This window comes from Symphodus melops (genome assembly GCF_947650265.1).
Source record: "Symphodus melops genome assembly, chromosome: 6".
NCBI classification, from domain to species: domain Eukaryota; kingdom Metazoa; phylum Chordata; class Actinopteri; order Labriformes; family Labridae; genus Symphodus; species Symphodus melops.
This window is the reverse complement of record NC_136696.1, coordinates 17,010,457-17,031,254: the sequence shown is the minus strand read 5'-3', so window position 1 is coordinate 17,031,254 and position 20,798 is coordinate 17,010,457. Positions and strand designations below refer to the sequence as shown.

The following is a 20,798-nucleotide window of genomic DNA, read 5'->3' as shown; positions in this document are numbered from 1 at the left end:
AAATGGAGGGTCTCGTTATTAAACAGCAATGTTTTATAGTCCGCCAGCCGATTCATTTAATTTGGCCGTAATTAAAATGTGTCAGACTCAATCAGTCATTCGAACGGGGATACTATCAATGTTTCAGTCAGAAAAAGACTAATCAGTGGATATGTAGTGGGACATTTTCCAATAACAGTGTAAGTGCTTTAGTCTACTAGGAGCTTGACCCATCCTCTCTTTTTCTTTCTAATTTGTGTGAACGAGTATATCAAAACATTCATTTTAACTTCTGCGTATCCTGTCAAGACATCTCAGACAGGTGGTGATGCCAGCCCATGTTAGTCAATAAGAGGACAGCGAGCTCTGTCTTTTTGACCTTAGTGGTAAGCTGTCGGTTGTGTGTGTATGTATGTGCATACATACGTGCAATTCTCATTTGCATAAGTGATGTAATTAGACCGCCCTTTCACATGCAGATCAGTTTGACAACATGGCAATCACTTCAACGCGCACACACACACAGCCATACGCATACACACACGCTAACACACGCTTACTGCCGTGACCACCCCCATATCATGGGGAGTCTGTTGTCTGCGAGCAGAGAGTGTAAAGATTAACATAATCCAGCTAATAAGTGTGAGTAATATTCACACAGTGACGCGTGGCGTAGACACTGTCCTGCTGATGCGTATTTGTATCTCATTATAGATGTAAAGTACTGACAAGGGGCCAGCAGGGGTGTGCCTGTGTGAAGGGGGGATGGTGAGGGGTCAACTTAAAATGTGTCGGCCTGGGGAAGGGTGCACCAAAAAAATCAAGGAAAACCACTCTTATAAAGGTAACTTGTGCATTCTTTTTATGAAAGTCTACAAAGAGCATGTATAATGTGAAGTTAGATTAAGCTTATTTGTGACTTGGATTCTGTACAGTAGGTCAATAAGGAAAGTTTTTTTCCACACAATTAAAAAGACAATTTCACTCTTGTATGGTCCTAAGGAAGTACAGAGTGTCATTTTTTGCAGTAGAATGTTAGAATTATAAATAGAGTGTATTTGCGCTTGCAGGCTAGCTCTGCTAAATGATTGATTAGGATGGTGTGACGACCATTAAAAAGTCATTTAAAAGATGGATAGGGACCACATTTCCAAATAAAAACCACTTTATACCTGATGAAGTGCTGAACAAACTCTCCTTCAAAGACATTTACTGATTACTCTTTGGGTTGGAGTGATTCTAATGTGGGGAGCATCCATGAACTGTTTTTGGCTCTGTATAAGCTAGCTAGAGTGTACAGAGCCAACATTTAGGACACAATCTTAAAAGCACTTGGACTGTGCCTGTAATATTTTTTGTTTTGTTTAAATGATGCAGTGTGGTATTTACTGGGATTGTTTTGTAATCAGATTGCATCCAGACAATGCCACAATCAGGCTTCAACCACACAGTGTCTAAAATGTATCTGATAGCACATTGTCCACTGAAGCTTTATCCAAAGAAGCTGAGCTGTGTCTAAAGGTGTGAATGTATTCCAGTTCTGTCTCTTTAACTCGGGGCTCCACCACAGCAGCATGCTTTGGGATTCATGCATAAACATGAGCTGGCCTTTCAGTTCTCTCCTCACATAACCAATCTAAATCTAAATGAGCCCCCACTACAGATACACCAGCAGGCAATGACATTACACCCCCCCACACCCCAACCCAACCCTCTACCCTACTACCCCCAGCGACACATATACACCAGCAGGCAATAATTTCACGCCATCCCTCCAAGCCCCCCTCCAACACCACTGCGCACACACTCGTACCCCTTTTTGCCGCAACCCCACCAGCTGCACAGTACTCATTTGATTAAGAGGGGGAGGACAGGGAGAAGGAGAAATGGTGGGGGATCACTTTATCAGGATGACTTTCTAAGATGGCTATCATCAGCTGCAAAGCTATCTCAAGCAGCTTCTGTGTTTATTTTGCTGTTCTTCTCCCCTTGTATCTATTTGTCTGTTTCTGCAACCCCAATCAGGCCTTTTTCCACAGATGTGTTTAATCTGTTGGTACATTTTTGAGATGTTTTTGAGATGGCTTAGTGGTAGAGAGCAAGTGACAGGTATTGTTAATGTTTGCGCTTAAGACTGTGAATGAGCAACACATTTTTTGTTCTGCAGTTTTTCCAATCTAGGACTTAGTCTCACCAACACAACATGAACAAAAAAACAAACAGAACAATATAATAAAATCTTCTTTTCCAACCTATGTCGTGGTCATTGAAAGGTTGCATATGAAAACTGGTGTATCCTAAATGTGCTGTAGTTTGCAATTTTGGTCCCCTCTCTCCCAGAGTCGTAAAACACATTATCATCAGAAGCAGCAGCAGAAGCAGCAGTGTAATTCATCCAAGGTCGTTAATATTCATCATATCATTTAGTCACAAAGGAAACTCATCTGGCTGAATGTCAGAAATGTAATTAATGAAGTGACCCCAGAGGTCATGGCTCTATTCAACAAACGCCTTCCACACATTTCTGTTACACACACACACACAAACACATGCACACACGCACACACAGCAACACACACACAGTTGCACATCAAAAGATTTCCAGCAGGACAAAACCACCATCGCACCTTCAACCTAGAACACACGAACACCCGCACATACCACAACACTCACAAAATGGCTTCTCAGTTAGACCAAAGGGATGAGACCAGAACGTGCACCAAAGCAGACTTTATTTAGCTCAGTGGAGTATGGGAGAGAAAGGGAAGAGAAACACACACAGAGGGGAGACCTTGGGAAAGGGACAGTATAGACACACTACACCACTGGAGCAGGACATAAGGACAGGTGCACATCACAGGTATCTTTTTGGTCATCACTATGGCAACAATATATCCAGGAAAAAATAAAAGAATAGTTTTACCTACAGTAAAGATAACAGAGTCCCTTCACCATAGAGGACCTCAATATGTACATATTACAGTCACTAAGAGCAAGAAAAGACGAGAGAAATAAAATTCAACATAATCTGTATACAAAAACTGAATTGTGGTATTTGGAATGCACATTTCTGTACAGAAGAAAGCTCATTGGTATTGTCGTAAACATTGGTTTAAGAACAAAACTTAAAAGGAGTTAGTAAGTACACATCCTTTGAAAAGTAGGTTGTGATGTTAGAGTTCAGCTAAGTTGTAATAGCTGGAAATATCAATTAGAGACATTGCAACACAGAAGACTAAAAACACCCCAGTTAAGGGTTTGGGGGTCATAACTCCTTCAAATAGCTTTGCAGTATCTCTGTAAGTATTCTCAGAAGTAAATGCCCCAAGCAGGTTTCCATGTAAGCTAGAAAAAATAATTCTGGTTTTATGAATGCCTTTCAATTCTCTAAATAGAGTTAATTAATACAATACTGAAAAACAAACCTGATGGAATTGAGCCCCACATGTCCACATGTTTTCAACAGAATAACAGAGGAGCAGTTTATCAACAGCATCACAGGTATCATTACAGTTTGTAGTCATTAAAGCCTAATGATAAAGCGATCAGAGCATGCATCTTTCTACAGTATCGTTCGAAACTACAGTACATTAGCAGCAAACTGGACATCCTTAAGGGCTGAAGTTTAACACTATGGTAAAAAAGAAAGAAAAATAAAACTGCAACATTTCTTAAGAGAAGTAAAACTCTTTAACCGCTATATTACAGACTGCCATGGCTCTAGTTTGGGGTTTTGGTTACAGTCTCCAGTGTGCTTATGAGAGGCAGAAAACAGTAGCTTAAATATAGGGACTCCTTCCTTCTTTAAAAACAGCAATACATCGTCAAGTAAACAGTAGCGCTTATTTTTGTAGGTCATATGGTTAAAGTATTATCACGTCTTTGGATTTATGTCTTAAAGCATTAAGTATTGTTTAGCTATTATTGTTATATTATCATTATTACAGTAAGAATAAGAAATGGTTGTAAAATAACACAAGACAAAAAGAAGGAAGCAGGTAAGTAGGGAGGAAGAAAGAGGGGAAATAAATTAAGTGTACAAAAATAACATCAGTAACATCCAAAGTTTTTCTTTGCGCAGTATAGCCCCCTATCTGTAAATGGAAAAGGGAGCTATGTCTCAATCATCCAATGAAGTCTTGAGTCAACCATACAAAAGCTAAATACTGTACATTTACCCCTCACATTATTAAACACTTTAGTTTCAATAAGGTTTTTGTCACAATCTATTACTCAGAGGTGAAAAGCTCAGATCTTTGCAATACAGAGATGTTTTTGCAGATATCTTGTAATACTTGGTCGAATTTTGAACCGTGACTCTTCTGTTTTTTTAAAAAAACAGACAAGTTCCGTATTAGGATCACATTAGAAGTGAAGCCATATTGAGCTGTAAACCTGAGCATAGAAAGCTTTACATTAAATCACATAACATTGGTCAGCCATTGGTATATTCAAATAGAACAGAAAGGCAGTAGGTCACCTTGCCTGAACACATCAAAGCTGTCATAATCGTTTCACAATCATGACACTATTATATCGAAGCAAGACAATTCATCTCAATTCATAAGATTTATATCAAGAAACTATTACTAAACACACACAATGTCAATTTGAGTTTGGTTAAAGTTTTCATAAACAGTATAATGGTTGAGTGCTATAAAAAATAGTTTGCCCCTTTCAGGATAAACTGGCCTTTTTTCGTTCTGTGCTATTTGGGCTGTTATTCACTAAAGAAACATAGAAGGTGTACATGTACAACAGAAGACTCATCATTGGCTTACGGAGGTTTGAAGCTGCATTCAAGCACCGTGTCAGTCTTTTGGTACTCGGCTTACCATATAGTAGCTGCAGATCTCCCCCATTCACCATACAGACGTCAGCTCTGTCAGCAGTTTGTTATTGAAAACAAACATATTAAAAGTAAATCCACAGACGTAAAATTTTGGTTACGAGCTTTGGAATCTGAGTCAGTCTTTACAAAAGCTCTATGCAAATACCTCCATCTATTTCAAGGATATTTTTCAGTTTTTTTTTTTTTTTTGTATCTTCTGTCACTGTTAACAGCTTTGTTCTTCTTCAAGTTTATCTTTTGGAGCCTTCTATTTACACTAAATCTCTTTGACAATTTCTTTTCCAGCCTCTTACAGACTGACACTACATGCTACACAACTAATCATCTAGCACTGTCAGTTGGAGGGCCCACTGTGAGTCTGTCATGCAGACCGAGAGGTAGACTGCAGGTCTAGCTGGGCAGTGAGGTCACATACTTGGAGAATGCTCTTTGGCCTCTGTGGCATCTGGTTGGTTTAACAAGGTGGTGTTTGGTTGTAGTAAGGTGTCTGACAGGCTCTTTTTTGACAAGAGAGTTCAGACCAGAACAAGTTTTGGAGGAGAGTGAAAAGAAGAAAGCTGTTGTTGAGAGGACTTGGTTTGGGCTCTCTCCTACTAAAAGTTGAGAGTTGTTCTTTGGGCCAAGAAGGCTCTGCATCTTTGGGGTGTTCGGGTGACAGATTTGGCAGCAAAGGTGGGCAGGAAATATGTGTAGAGGTTGACAGGAACAGGAGAGGTTTCAAGAAGGGTGTGTGAGAGGGAATCATAGTCTGTCTCTCTAAGCTCTGTCTCTCTCCGCTGCCCCTGCGGACAGTTCCGCCTGCTCTCTCTCTGCAGCATCAGAGCTCAGGCTCCTGGCTCTTTTCTCCTTGGCTCTGGCATTCTGGAACCACACCTGCAAAATAAAAAATATATATTTTTAAAGGGGTCATTATCTATTTAAGACTCAGTTCTTCTAAAACATGTTTTTTAACTGTCTTTTATTTGATTATTATTAATAAATGTTTACAACATTTACCTGTACCACACGGTGAGGTAGTCCCAACTCCTGGCCAAGTGCCTCACACTCATGTCGATTAGGGTTGCGGTGGCTCCTGTAGAAGTCTCGAAGCTGCATTACCTGGTAGTGGCTCATCTGTGTCCTTTGGCGCTGCTGCAGATGGTTCTGCTGCTGCAGAGTTTGTGTTTCACCCCATTCTGCAGCAGGACCCCCAGATCCGTCAGGACTAGGAGAACCTTGGTCAGCCAAACTGGAACCCTCTTCACATGGATACTCTTCTTCATCTTCTTCATAATCATCCTCCTCCTCTGGGTTTTTCAAATCAGTGGTCGAAGACAAGGAGGTCACAGATGGCTTCACAGTTAATTGGTTGTTGCTGATGGTAATGCCATGGTTTGGGTAAAAGGAGACAGAGGGGCCAGGTCTGTCCATAACAGATGACATCCCAATCTGCCCATTAGATCCATTATTCATTGATAAGTTATAGCCTGCTCTTTCAGCCTCACTCCAGTGGCGTGACCTCATATGGGCATCCAGAGCACTTTTAACCTTAAACAGAGCCCGGCAAAACGGGCAGCGCAGATGGTTGAAACCCAAGCTGAAATTGGATCCTGGCCCAAGTGAACGAAACTGTCCTTTTCTCTCTCTGGCACGTGTATTCTGAAACCAAACCTGTAGATGAAATATGAGTATATTTTAAAATGACATTAAAGCATTTGTTAATTTTTATGTATTGATTTCAAGTTTTTCAAAAATACATTTATATGCAATAAACATTCATAAAGTACCTGAACCACACGTCTTGTGAGGCCTACATCCCGTGCAATGCTTTCCAAGACACCTCTGGTGGGGTTGGAGTCCATGCTGTAACGCTGATACAACACTTCAAGCTGCTCTGGGGTGATCGTTGTTCTCTGCCGCTTATCCCTTCGTTGTTCTTCATCAATTTCTCTATTACTTCTTTGAACTTCAAAACTGCCCTCTGATATCATTTTTGAATTCTGCTTCATGGTAGACAGTGAAGTTTGAGAGAGGCTGGTGAGGGAGCTACTTGAGTGTTCAGAGAGAGTGTTCTTATATTGTATGCTGTTTAAGTGTGACATCATAGGATGTGTTGGGTTAGGGTGCATTTGAGACATAGCACCTGAAAGCATTTGGCTTGCCATCAGGGTGTGGTTGGGGTGAAGCATCATATAAGGCATGGATCGTTCTGGGAAGCCAGAGTGGAGGAATTGAACCTGGGACTGAGCTGCCAGGAGGTGCCTAGTCTGATGCTCCTGCCACAACTGGAATGATGGCAATGACATTGGACAAAGAGTGCACTGAAACTGAGCCTGGGTTTGGGGTTGAAGCTGTACTTTTGGCTGAACTTCTGTGGCTAAACCAGAGTTAGAATCAGGCAGCTTGTGGCTTTTTTCTGGCTCTGGAGGAGCAGGGAGGCTTGTTGTATCAGCAGCTTGATCAGAAAGGGGGCTGTGTATCCGCCCTTGGCTGGAATGAACCGTGGAGGGGATAGCGGATTCATTTTTTTGTGAAGAGGAGGAAGAGCCAGGAGCAGGATTTTCTGCAGTACTTTTGGGCTGCAGGTTGGGCTCGAGTTTTGGAGAGGAATCTGTTTTTAAAGCCAGAACAATTTCCTTATGCTTAATTTCTGCATCTGAAATGCCACTTTGAGTTTGAACAAAATCCGTGTTGGTGTTTTCAAGATGCGGAACTATTTTATCTTCTTGGTTGCCAGTAACAGGTGTTGATTCACTCTTGGCTGTTGGATGCTCATTCTCTGGGCAGGAAGAGGCTGAATCCATAAAAGGTGAATCTGGGTGGGTGTAATACTCATACGTCAGATCCATGGAGTTTTCATTTTGCAATTCATTATGTTGTCCATCACCACAGCTGTTATCATCATTATCATAATCTTCATTCTTGTGGCTACCATTTTTCTGTCTGTGAATGTTGGGATGCTGGTTTTTACCTTCTGATCCATCATCATTCCCACGGTCTTGATTTTTGCGTGCTCTTTGCCTAGCATTTTGGAACCATACAACAATGATTCTGTTAGGAAGAGACAACATGGCAGACAACCTGTCATATTCTTCCTCTCTGGGGTAGGGTGTGGCCTCAAACACCCCTTGCAAGGTCTCCAGTTGATGTTCTGTAAAGCGGGTACGGGAAGAGCGTCTTCCCCTATGGGGCTCTTCTCTCTGGATGTCAGTTGTCTGGGGCTGTGGGGAAATGTTGGATGTAAGGCCTGGGGATAGTGAACATGGGGAAATTGACAAAGGCTGGGATTCTATTTCTTTCCTGGTCTCCTCCAGGGCAATGGTTGGGGGATTATTAAAATTATAAGGAGAATCCTTGTCTCGCTGGCGCTCTTTAAATAGGGTGTTGCGAAACCAGTGTTTGATGACTTTGTGTGGCAGACCAGCCAAAGCAGACATCTTGTTGATCTCTTCATCACTGGGGAGGCTGTTAATGTCGAAGTGTTTCTTCAGAACAGTCAGCTGCTCCTCAGAGATTCGGGTTCGGGTTCTCTTACCCCCCTCAAGTATTGTTGGGCTCACTTGGGGTTGTTGTCCTGTTTGGATAGGGTTTGGTTGGGATTTTTGACCAAGCAGCACAGGATTGAGCTGTGGGGGCTGAATTTGCAAAACTGGACTGAGCTGAGGTTGCTGGGTGAGCAAAGCTGGATTAAGCTGTGGCTGTTGACCAAGCAGTGCTGGGTTCAGTTGAGATTGGTAGAGTTTTACCAACTCAGGGTTCACATTTGAGTCTAACCAAGATTTGGACTGGAGAGCTACTGACTGCATTACAACTGGAGAGAGGAGAGGTAGCTCCATCGGAAAAGGAATAGGGGGTAGGGGAAGTTTAGGCAATGTCAGTGGAGGCATAGGGAGCTGAGGCAAGGGAAGAGAAAGCATTGGTAATGAAAGAGGTATGGAGGTAGCCTGGGAGGTGGTTTGAGAAGTAACTGTGGCAGATGTGCTTGGGTTGAGCACCTCTTGTGACAAATCTTGAGGTTGTGAATGTACTGGAGAAGAAGGAAGAGGAGGGGCAGTTGATGATGGGTCTGAAGCTGGTGTGAGTTCTGAAACTGAGGTTGAGGGTAAGGGTTCAAGTGTTTGAACTTGAGGTCTAACTGTTTCTATTGAAGTTTCTGATTCTGAGGATGGAGCTTGAACTGCAGCTTTGGAACAAGCAGATACATCTCCAGATTTAGGCTGTGGGAGAGGGTACATCTGGTCATACTGCAGCCGGTATTCTTTGGAAAACCTCTCCAATGCAGCTGTTGGAAACAGAGACCTGTGAATGTACTCCTGGTGACTTTTCAAGATCAAGGCATCTGAAAAAAACTTGCCACAGTCTCTGCACTTCTTTCCTCTTCCACAGCATACTTTCTCTTTTTTTCCAGATTCCGCTTCTTTTTTCTGCCCTTCATCTTGTGGCAAGTCTTCAGTCCCTCCATTGAATTCTACTTTGACCTTATCATTGTTACAGCCTTCCAGCCTTACATCTTGTAATACAAAAATCTTTTCTCTTTTCTCCTCTGACAACACCCCTATCTCTTTGTTATCAGAGTACTCCTGTTTATCTGGTATCACATGAGTTGATATCTGCTGCTGGTTTCTGTGTCTACTTTGTATATATTGCAGTGCCAGCTCAAAGCCATAACTTTGCAGCAGTGCTCTAAGAGGCTCGCCATTTACTGAGGCATAGGGAATTCTAGGAGGGGGGCATTGCAGTCCAAGAACATCACATGGGGAAGGATCTGTTTCTCTCTTTTGGCCATCATTTTTAACACTAAAAACAGGCATTTTTTCCTTTCCTTCTACATGGCTGGAAGTGCCGGTTTCAGTGTTGTTTACGAAGGACCCACAGTAGCCTGCTTCTACAATGGCTTCAAGTTGCACAGGATCCTTAGCGTGGCCAAAAACTGGGTTTAAATGTTGTCTCTGTATTTGTTTCTCATTTATTTTAGGCTGAAACTCCCCCTTAGCTTCGTTGTCAACTTGATAATTTGGGATGGAATTGTCAGATATTAACTGACTAAGTTCTGGGTTCTTAACAGTTATATCTGAGTTAAGCTTCATGTCTCCCGACAAGTAAAAGGGAAGAAGAAGTTGCTGCTGCAGATTGAGTAAGTTGTCTGCCGTCAGGGAAAAGTGCTGTTGTAGGAGATTCTCTGGCCCTAAGGGAAGGTGCTGTAATAAATGTGACTGGAGAAGGGCTGTTTGTTGTTGTAACTGAGCTTGGGCCTGTGCCTGAGCTAATTGTTGCTGTTGTATTAGCATAAGCTGGTTTCTAGATGCCAGAAGCTCTGCCACTCTCTTTTTAACTTGCTGGTTGTCACTTGGTTTAGGGAGGGTTGACTGGGCCTCAGCTGGTACACCTGGGAATAGCGAGGAGGTTGAACTGCTAACATTTGGCTTCTTAGTAAAACCCCTGGATATTTTGTCTTCTCTTGCGGTAGCAGCCTGAGTAGTAGTAGTGGAGACTGACACAGGAGCAGCTACACTAGCTGCTGGGGTCTGTGGTGCTGAATTCTGGGCAGCACGAGCTCTGGTCTGATGTAGGACAGAGCGAAGATGTATGTCCAATGTAGAGCTCTGGCTGTAGCCCACTCCACACAATCGGCAGCGGTAGGGTCTAGGATCTGGGCCACGCGGAGCCTCGGGGGCAGTAGCACATGTGCCAGAGTCCTGTAGGGCTCGTCTGGCCCGATGAAGATGAGAAACAGAGTTATAGTGGACCAGAAGAATAGTTTTCTGTGTAAAAGATTCAGAGCATATTGTGCATTTATAGGGCCTCGTTGGATCAAGGTAGCGGTCCATTGTGGGGTTTGAGCACCTTTTGACAGGAGAGTTGGAACTAGGTTCTGATCTGATCTCACCATGCAACCCTTTTTCTAGCTCAGTTAATTCCTCCTCACTTCCGTCAATTTCATCAATCATATCCTTCTCATCAAATTGTATTCCTTCTTTTGTTTCCTCCTTTCTATTCATGTCAGCAGCTTCCTCCTCCTCTATGTCCTCATCTTCAGCCTCTCCTGCTTCTTGACCCACTTGAGGTGATAAACTTAAATCTTGTTGAAATGAACTCTTGTTAATCTCCATGAACTGTGTAGTATGAGGCGTTGGAAGTATATTCAGCCCCTGTGTGTTGTCCAGCTGTGAGTGTGTGTTCTGCATGTGTCTCTGCAGAGCCTCCTGACTGCGGCATTGTCTTGAACAGATGGGACACTCTGTCGCCGCCCTCATGGCATGGTACTGCCAGTGCAGCTGGAGCTTCTCGTGAGTGGGGAACGCCAGGCTGCACCTGCTGCAACGAAAACGGTAACCATGGCGATCAGAAAGGGGAGGGGGGTCGCTGGCTGGGGAGCTGGGTGGAGAAGAAGGGGGGAACTGAGATGGGGACTGAGGAGCCAGTCTGCCATTAGAATGGTGATTGGTGTTGTCTTCAAGGGGTGGGGTGAGTAGAGCTGTGACATCTTTGGGTGTGGCTACTACTTCTTCAGCATTTTCAGCTAAAGTTCCATTTTCAACTAAAATTCCTGCAAATACAGGAAAATAGTCACAAGTTAAAATGACTTATTAGTTTAAAAATGTTAGATGGCTGACAAGACAATGTGTATTAAATTAATTACCACAACAAGCTTGATATTTATTATGCATTTGTTATTATCTAGGATAAACTAGGGTTTATGTTTAGGCAATTTTACAAACCTTTGTCTTTCTTTGAATCAACTGGGTCTATGGCATTAGCAGTAATGGAACAAACTACATTGTTAATTGTGGGGGGTGTATTTGTCACACTTTCATCTGCGCACAACTTTGCTTGTTGTTCTGTCTGCAGCGGAGGTGGCACTTGTTCCTTTACTGGTGTGACCTGTAAGGAGAAAACAAACTTTTTCAGCCTTTTCTTTGTATTTTTATTTTGATTAAAAGTTTCCCTTACCGTTGTTTTTCTAATTCAGATTTCAAGAAAAAGTCACATTGTTAATTAAACATGTTTAATTGCACAGCATAAGAGCAACTGAAGATAAAGATGTATAAATGTGGAGTATCCGTGCACCCTGTCCTAATATCAACCAACATTCAAGGGGGAATATTTAAGTGCATCTTTATATCTTGCACCTGCCTGCACAGCAGGCTATACAGGAGGGCACATCAATGTAGAAATAAGTGTATATGGTCGAGATATGCAGGTTCTGCCCTTAAGCTCCTACGGCACCCTTTAATGTGCCCCAAGGGTTTAATAAAACTTTACTGAGCTGAATAACAAATTTATTCAAATTCATTCTTCATATAAAGAAACCTCCATCTTCACAGCTTCAAGCACAGAGACCAAATACTATATCTATGCAAACAGCTAGCTACCCTAAGGAAAGAACGGACAGCTAAAGATGAGATTCACATGACAAGAGTTTTCTCTGAATAACAGCTTCATGAGAGAGAGCGAGAGAGAAGAACAACCACACACACACACTGCAGAGAAAACTGAAGGTCAGGCTTAATCTAGAGAGCGTAATTGGAAAGCAAGGTACATAATGGCCATCATCACCTCAGTCTGAATTAATGAACCTCAATTACTATCAGAGAGAGTGAGGGAGGGGTAAGAGGGAAGGAGGGAGGACACTGATTGGAAGGGGTGAGGGTGAGAGAATATGAAAAAGAGAGGGAGCCGTGAAAACGAGTGAGGAAGTATGGGGCAATGAACAAAAAACTGATTTGGAGAGAGAGACTGGGTAAGGGAGGGGTAATGCATAAGAAATTGGGAGAGAGCTTGGGAGACAGAAGGGAGGGGCAGGAACAGAGATTGCTGAATAGAAATGATAGGAGTAGTTTTGGGGGGGGGGGAAAGGGACAGCAGAGGGAGGAAAGGGTGAAAAGCAGTCAGTCAAGAGGAGGCGAAGAGCGCATGAGACAAAGGCCACTTAGCATACGGGCCAGGGAGATGGAGGATGGTGATGTGGATAGATGACCAGTCTTTGTTAGTTGGAGAGACACAGTAAAAAGCATGGGGGCCCCTTTTTAGCTTGACTGCACTTCTGGTAATAGAGGGCTACTTAAACATGCATTATAGAAAGACTGGCTTTCCCCTCACTCACTCAGTCAAAACCTCTCTCCTCCACTCTAAAAGACACACATACACATACACACAGAATGCACGGCTGCATCAAAGATGATAGCGGGGAGCTACTTAAACATGCATTAAAAAAAGCCCTGCCTTTCTCTCTGGTGCTTTCTTAATGGAATTGTCTCCCTACATTTCACTCTACCCCATCCCCCACTGCTTTGCCTTCTCATTTTCTTCTACTTTCTGACTTACGCAAATACAACAAACACACACTTGCTTGCATACACTTACTGTGCTGATGAGCTTGTCTACACAGTCCTCGGCCACACTGTGAACACGTGTGAGATGCTGCTGAAGGCTCTTGTATTGGAGGTTGACCTGGCACAAAGGGCACTGGACAGTCTTAGAGAGAGGAGACAAAAACGGTTAAAGCGTTGCATGAAAAGGCTCCAAGAGAGCGTTCATGTGCAGTGTTTTGTGGCAGCACAAAGATTTCAAACTGCATTTATTGTGATTTATGTTACACTTAAATGTATCACCTGCTGGTTCTCATTTTGCTGGTGTAGTCTGGGGCGTTTGGTTGAGATGGGGATTTCCAGTTCCTCGTGTTCAGAGGATGAGCGCTTGACTGAGGGAAATGAATCCCTCTGTTCTCTTTCCTTCACTTTATTTTCTGCTTTCACTAAAAAGTAATTATGAACATGTTAGCAGAATGTTATAAACTGTGTATGCCATCTATCAATGTACTATGATTGTGTGAGGCCTGGTAGAATGCTGGGATTTAAAGGTGTAATTTTAATTCATGATAAAACATCCATCCATACCTGTCTCCTCGGAAATCAAGATACATTTGTCTTTGGTTGTGTCCAAAGGACCAGTGGTGGTCTCACTGGAAGTTTCAATATCCTCGCTGAACTCTCCTGGGACAAGACAGATCTTTGTTTTACAAAAACCTTGTGCTGTATATAATATGTTCTTTTCAACTCTCAGACTAATTGTAGTTTGTATTATTCTCCAGACAGCGTCCTTAAAATAAACTTGTCTTTGGGCCCTACCTAATTCCTCGTGTGCACCCATAAACTATTGATTAATCATTGATTCTCCATTAGATTCTTCTCATGGTGGAGTCAACATAATATAGACTTACAGCACATGAATCCACCTCAATAAGTCTTAATCAGAACAGAGACAAATCACGGGTTACCATATGTCCACATTTGAAGTGAAGACTTGTCATTTAATTTCACCTCGAACAAGCTGCAAACATTTACTCGCCTTCACCTCTCTGATTCATGTCTAGAGCAAACTGCTCCATTGATTAGCAGGTGCTAGTTAGCTGTTGTCAGGGGTTATTGAGGATATAACAAGGATGTGTATTGACTAATCAATTTACTTGATCAATATCTCAGCAACACCCATAGCTCTTTTTCCTCACCCTTTTCATCTCAATCTCTGGTTTTCTCACTGATGCAGCCCACACATGAAATCACAGCCACAAAGCTCATATTCTTACCTTGGTCACCATCAGGGATTTTCCTGATGGTAAAAATGGCTGCCAGCTCCTCACCGCCCATAGGTTGCAGCTGTAGTAGCCCTTCCCTCTGTTGATGTGTTGCAGTTTGACTGTGTTTCAGTACTTGGAGTTTAGAAGACGACGAGTGGTTGCATAGGAGGCAATGGAACAGCCACGAACCACCATCTACCTCACCATCATACTGCTGCAGAAACTGAAATAATGAGGAGGAAAGGAAAACATTTGACTAATGCATTTAGTGCGATTATGATGAATTCCTAAATACAGATATAAATAGGTAGAGTTTTCAGACATGATGGTACATGTTGGGGCTTAAGACAAAATGATTGTGTACTGACTCGGTAAACTCGGACGCTGGCCTTGTGGTGTGAACCGAGGGAATGACCTCGTAACTTCTCCAAACTGCTGGTCACGCAGTCACATAGGTTGCACCTCAGCTGGACAGGATTGCCCTTAGCAATAAGGGCCTCACCCTCCTGACCCCTGTCTCCACCCTCCTGCAGGTGAGCAGCAAGCTGGTACCGTATACGGTGTCTGTCAGTCTGGCAGTGTAAGGAGAAGTTAGCTCTCAGTGGGGTGGTGTATCCGCATAGCCTGCAGTGGCAGCCACCTGCAACCAGGGAGCACCACAAAGACTGTGGCAGAGAGCGCGTGACGTTCAGGTGCTGCTCCACGGACTCTAAGCTGTCAGTTGAAAAACAGGAGCAGACAAGGCATTGAAACACTCCCTGGGAGAGAGGTCCAGTCGGGGAAAGATCTGGTGCTGGAGGTGGGGAGGGAGAGGGGGACGGAGAGGGAGTCAGTGCAGACCCAAGGGTGACTGACTGTTCTGCAACTTGTTGACTGGTCAGTCGCATGTTCAAGGAGAGTTCAGCGCCTAAAACACAGAGAGAAAAAAAACTTTCAAGATCTGAAACCATTTTCAGTCTTTTACTTTGGATTAAACGGAGAGATGGAATGGATGACTCACCTGTGTTTTTTAGGTTTTTAAGCTGTGGGGCAAGGCTTCTACAATGAGACAGATAGTAACCTCTCTGTAGCCGCAGCATATTGTGTGTGTGTTTCTCGCTGGTGGTGTGTATGCGCAGGTTGCGGGCAATGCTGGTCTCATAGTCACACACATCACACCGCCACCGCTTACCATGAGAGTGGGAGTGTGCAGGTGGTGTGAGCTTAGCAGGCTGGGCCGTGGGCGAAGGAATAGAGAGTGGGAGCTTGTATGCAGGCTCTTCTACTGTGTGACCGTTTGAGGAGCTGCTGTTGTTGGCAATGTGAGAAGTGGGCAGGTGACCATTCGAGTGTCCCCCATTTTGAACGTTATTAAGGTGTTTATCTGACTGCATGTGTATGCTGAGGTTGCCTTTCGATGAGGTTGCATAATCACACACCTCACAGCGATAGGGCTTGTAGCCACAGGCGTAGGTTTCACCACGGGCCAAACGAGGATGAGGTTTCCCAGAACTACAGAATCCACACACATCTCGTGTTGCACCTCCACATACACACTTTCCCCCAGAGGCGCCACACACACACTGGCCTCCTGTCTCTGGATGTTTCTCCTTCATATGGACTTGCAGTGTATGCTGTGACTTATAGTGCCAGTTACACTTGGGGCATTTCAGCGTCTTGCAGGAATTGCGTGAGTGCATTATGGTCATGTGACTAGTCAGTGAATTAGGAGAAAGTTCTGGGTTGAGGTTTTTAAGGACAGCGTCTTTCTGCTCTTCGTCTTTGTCCCTCTCGTCTTCTACTTCTGTGTCTAGCTGGCTGTCATTTGGTTCTGGAGCTTTGGCACCATCTACACTGGATATGGAAGAGTGAGGAACCCCTGCAGGCCCAACATCCTCAGCAGGTGTACTGGCAGGCTCCATACCTGCCAGTGGACAAGCCAGGGTAGAGTGCTGGGATTTAAAGCTCTGAGGAAACCCAGAAATCCAGCCCTGATCTCCCTCAGTGTCTTTTACCTCTGTTTCGCTTAGCAGGGTAGGAGAGGAGGACGGACAAGTGAAGTGCTTTGGAGAGGTGGAAAGAAAAGGGGAGGGCTTTGGAGAGTCGGAAGGAGTGGGGGAGGGCTTTGGAGAGGCGGCTGTTTTGTTGTCGAGTGTGCCACTGGCCTTTGCAGTGCTGGAAGAAGAGCTGTGCTGGCTCTGTTGAGGTAATAAAGAACATTTGGATTTGGTTTGGCTTTGGTTTGAGATGGCCTCCTCCTCTTCCTTTTCCTTCTCTCCGCTGCTGCTGCTAAGGGCTGCTGGGAGGCCCCTTGTAAGTGACGCCTCTCCCACACCGCCATGTACCCTTGCTTCTTCCTTCCTTTGCCCTGACAAATATCCCTCCCCAAAGTCTTCTTTCATCCCCTGCTTTTGACACGCTCCATTCTCCTGTAAATGTCGGCCTTCTTTTTTTTGCACCCCTCCCTGGGTCTCCTCTCTAGCCTGGGACCCCTCTACGCCCTCCTCCTCCTGCTGCTGAGGCAGGGTCAGGGGCTCTTTGGCAGGGGCTGTGGCTGAGGTATGAGAGGATGACCCCTGCTCAGGACTGACCGCCAGGGTCAGGAGAGGAAGAGATAAAGCCTGGGGACTGAGGTCAGCATCTCTATCCTCTCCTCCCCCTCCATCCCCTCCTCCTCCCTCACTGTCCATACCAGAGGCTACAGCTGCCACGCATTGCTACCCCACCTGTGTGTTTCAGATAGAGAGGAAGAGGATAAGAGAGCAGGGCAGACAGAAAAAGGGGAGAAATGGAGAAAAAGAGGGAGAAATTAAATACATGAGTCATGTAAATATTATTGCATAACAGTTGGAGGCCATTGATTACAGTCCCTAGATAGCATCTATTCAATACTGCTTTCACAATGCGCAATACAGAGGCTAGTTACTCAGGGGTTAGCGTTAGCCCTTAATGGGAAAATCAATAGCATGAGCGCTAAACTAGGTAGAGGAATGTGGGTAAAGGCTACGCAGGAGGTCTGTAATATTCCTCAGGGGATAGGATTAAATAAAGAACTGAAAGCTTGTGAGCTAAAGGGATTCCACTAAATTGCCACACTTAGATAAAAGCTGATAAAAGAACCATTTTTAAAGCTAGTGTATCCAGTCTACTTCTTTTGGTGTTCATTAGTACAAAGATATTATGTGAGGAAAAGGGGATTTCTTTGTGGCAGGAGCCAATTAACAACTCATGGTAAACAGTGGAAGGCAAAAATATAATAAACAACTGTATATTCTCATAGACTTAAAACGAATGAATATTTGACATTTTTTACATTTATTAATTGCTATATGAATTTAAAATGAAACGTTATGCATAAAGCATCAGAGTCAATAACATTGGAGTGCATAAGAATAATTATAATAATGTTAAAAAGCTGTATATTGTTATACTGCATTTTCTGGGCTATTTAAGTATTAAATTCTAACATAGTTTGATGACATTTTATCACACTATAAAACTTAACATTTCAGAAATATTAAACAATCACAATTCACAAAGATTCTGAATTATCAGCACATCCTGCATTACTACAAAGGCTTTTAAAAAAAAACCTTCATGCACAAATCAGGCCTCTTCTCCTGACAGGTGAGACAAATACATCTCTCTTACTCTGTGTGTCCCACAATCTCATTACTGACCTTTTTTAATCAAGGAGAGACCTTAATGTACCCTTTCACCTTCTCCTTCAACTAACCAACCTCCTCCTCCTTCCCCTTCCTCCCTCTGTCTCATGCAGCCACCCCCTCTCCCCTCTTTGCACCTTAAAGATATATGGCTCATATCGGGGACTCTGATAGTGCTTTAATGTACTGTGTTTATGTCACAGGCCACAGACCCTTGCCCACTGCAGCTGTCCACTGTCCCGCAGGGTAGCGGTGAGGGGCTGAGTCCGCCTGCCTGCCAGCAGCAGCCGAGAACACTCTCTAATCTGATAAGGATTTTCATTTACACTGTAATCAATAACCCAGGTCTATTGGCAATGTAACTATTTATACAAACATTTCTGGCTCTCTATCGATCAGAAGTGCGGGAAACCATCATTTAACGTGTGTGTGCATTTATGTGTGTACATCCTACTCTGCACTGCAAACAGACCAAGATAATATCAATTAAGCAAACACACAGAACAACTGACAATGACTGTTTGTATTGAGCAGCATAAAAAGCAATATACATATTTGTTATTAAGATTCTGTACGTCAGGTATGATACCACACAAATAGTGTAAGAAGTATGTATCTAAGGTGTGTGTGTGTGTGTGTGTGTGTGTGTGTGTGTGTGTGTGTGTGTGTGTGTTTTAAGAATAGAGAGAAAGGAGAGACAGGGGGTGAAGAAGAGAAAGACAGAAGTGTTGTGTGGCTGTACATTAGTAATGCTTCTTTTTTCTACTTTTATTATATGATCTGGACCAACACAGTTGTACATGGACAAATTAATTTTTCAACACATGAGGACCTAATGGATTACAGACAGCCTACATCAGTCTGAGGTAAAGCACTTTGTCTGGCATTATCCGAGGGACATTTAAGAATGCGGGACGAGCAGCGACTTGAAGTTCACTCCCTGTCTCTGTTGTCAAGCCACTGACCAACATTTAGCCTGCACTCTACTTCAGCCTTTGTTTACAGTGGACCGCACCGTACCACACTCCGATCCGGCAAAACCAAGAGCGATCGCGTCTAGTATCCAGTAACAGGTGACTCGACACTCAACTAGATCAACAAAAGCGTGCTTTTTTACGAATTGCAAGCTGCACTGACCAAGCAACCTCTCCTCCCCACCGTCGGGTTGGGTCCTCCCAGGTCTCTTTAATATCGTAAACAAATGACAGACTTACATTTCTGCAGCGGCTCTGGTACAAAGCTCCGTACGCTGAATGTGTAGTAGTCCAGAAAACAATCGCATAGAGAGTCCACTCATTCCTTATGAATGACCCTCTGCGTTTCACGGAGCCAGGAGGAAAAAAGGGGAGAGGGAGAGAGCAGCGGGGTCCAAGTTGTTAGCAAACAACAGAGTAATTAAAGCTACATATAGGCTGTAGTAAACAGAAGATAGGGGACGGAGGGGTTTGTGCGAGCTCCAGAGGTAGAATGAGTTCTGATCACTGTGGGGGGAAAAACACTTGGCTCTTTATTCCTGTTAATTAGTTTCCTTCAAAAAATGGCTGAGATTACGCCTAGTGCGCATGTGCGTAATTGCGCAGACACCGCTAATTAGCCCGTTTGGATCAATAGGATTCCGCGAGAGAGAGAAAGAGAGAGAGGGGGAATAGAGCGAGTGGGAGAGGCTTCAGCGGATGCTAAGAGAAGTCTAGGAGAACAAAATATTTTTTAAAGTACGAGAATTACACCTGAAACGGTGAATTTTAATTACCTACAAAATGATTATGGCTAAATTCTAACATTACATGTAAAAAGGAAGCATACACCAAACCTAATCTCGGTGATAACACTGTGAGTTAAAACAAATAAAAAATAATTCGTAAATAAAAACACATTGTCTATAAAATAAAATAGTGGAGTTTATATTGACAATTTAAACACTAAAGTAAAGTCAATATGCGTCGAAAGGCAAATATAGATGACAAAAAAGTGCGACATGCAGTAATTGCCGTATTTACTATTAGGAAGAACAAACACACTACAGGGCCCTGGCCCAACAAATAAAACACAGACCGTTTGTTTAAGATAAATCATTGCCCATATACAAATGTAGGTGTTGACCTAAACTTTGATTTTTCGTTTATAGGCTATAGTTGCTTTTCTGCGTCAGAAAGGTTAGACTCTTATCACAAGGTTTTCTCCTATAACCTTCAGGAGCAAACACAAAGATCGTGAAATAATTACTTAAAATAATACATCTAAATTGCTCCAATATGAAATGTGACATTATTATATTTTGGACTGTGGCTGTATGTGTGGGATTCAGGGATTAGTCTTATGATACTTAAAATATTTGAAAAACAAAAAGAAATCCTTAAGTTTAAATTGACGTGTCCATTCCTCATCACAGAAGACCTTTGGTTTTGTTCTGCTCTGGTCGTCCCAACCTCGCCACTCGGGTCCATTGTTATGATAATACTATTGTGAATTTCACGCTGGATGTGCAATCTGTCCATCGTCCATTTTTAAGAAGGACATCGCTGCATTTATCTGATCATAGTAGTTCGTTACTTGAATAGGTTCTGATTGTCAAAGCTGATCTCTTATTAAACAATTTTTATGTAAAAATGTATGTTAACAAGGCTACAATATTACACTTGAAATATCCAATGTAAAGATATAGTACTAATACAATGGTTTTACCACAAAAGACAAACAGCTGTACTATTAACTGCAGAAGGTTATTGTGGTATGAAACAACCGCACTATAAGGCCTTATCGCAAACGT

The 20,798-nt window shown here is 43.1% G+C and overlaps 1 protein-coding gene across 1 annotated transcript; it reads right to left on the bottom strand.

Annotated features, from left to right (window-relative positions):
• Window positions 1-15: 15 nt before the first annotated feature.
• LOC306824984 (zinc finger homeobox protein 3-like) lies at window positions 16-19,790 on the bottom strand. The gene is made up of 11 exons (XM_079345441.1): window positions 19,246-19,790; window positions 15,388-17,092; window positions 14,756-15,294; window positions 14,397-14,610; window positions 13,708-13,803; window positions 13,423-13,565; window positions 13,175-13,285; window positions 11,530-11,692; window positions 6,598-11,357; window positions 5,828-6,481; window positions 16-5,704 (listed from the first exon to the last, which is right to left on the bottom strand). Exons 2-11 carry the CDS (start codon window positions 17,054-17,056, stop codon window positions 5,588-5,590), a joined length of 8,466 nt encoding a protein of 2,821 aa, XP_079201567.1. The 5' UTR covers window positions 17,057-17,092; window positions 19,246-19,790; the 3' UTR covers window positions 16-5,587.
• Window positions 19,791-20,798: the final 1,008 nt, after the last annotated feature.

Bases quoted from the DNA above. Each gene is read 5' to 3' on its own strand.
- LOC306824984 (XM_079345441.1), bottom strand. From the start codon at position 17,056: ATGGACAGTGAGGGAGGAGGAGGGGATGGAGGGGGAGGAGAGGATAGA. The intron at 13,286-13,422 runs GTGATACATTTA...CCTCTCTCTAAG, and splicing joins AGCAAAATGAGAACCAGCAG to ACTGTCCAGTGCCCTTTGTG. The intron at 6,482-6,597 runs GTACTTTATGAA...TTTCATCTACAG, and splicing joins TCACAAGACGTGTGGTTCAG to GTTTGGTTTCAGAATACACG.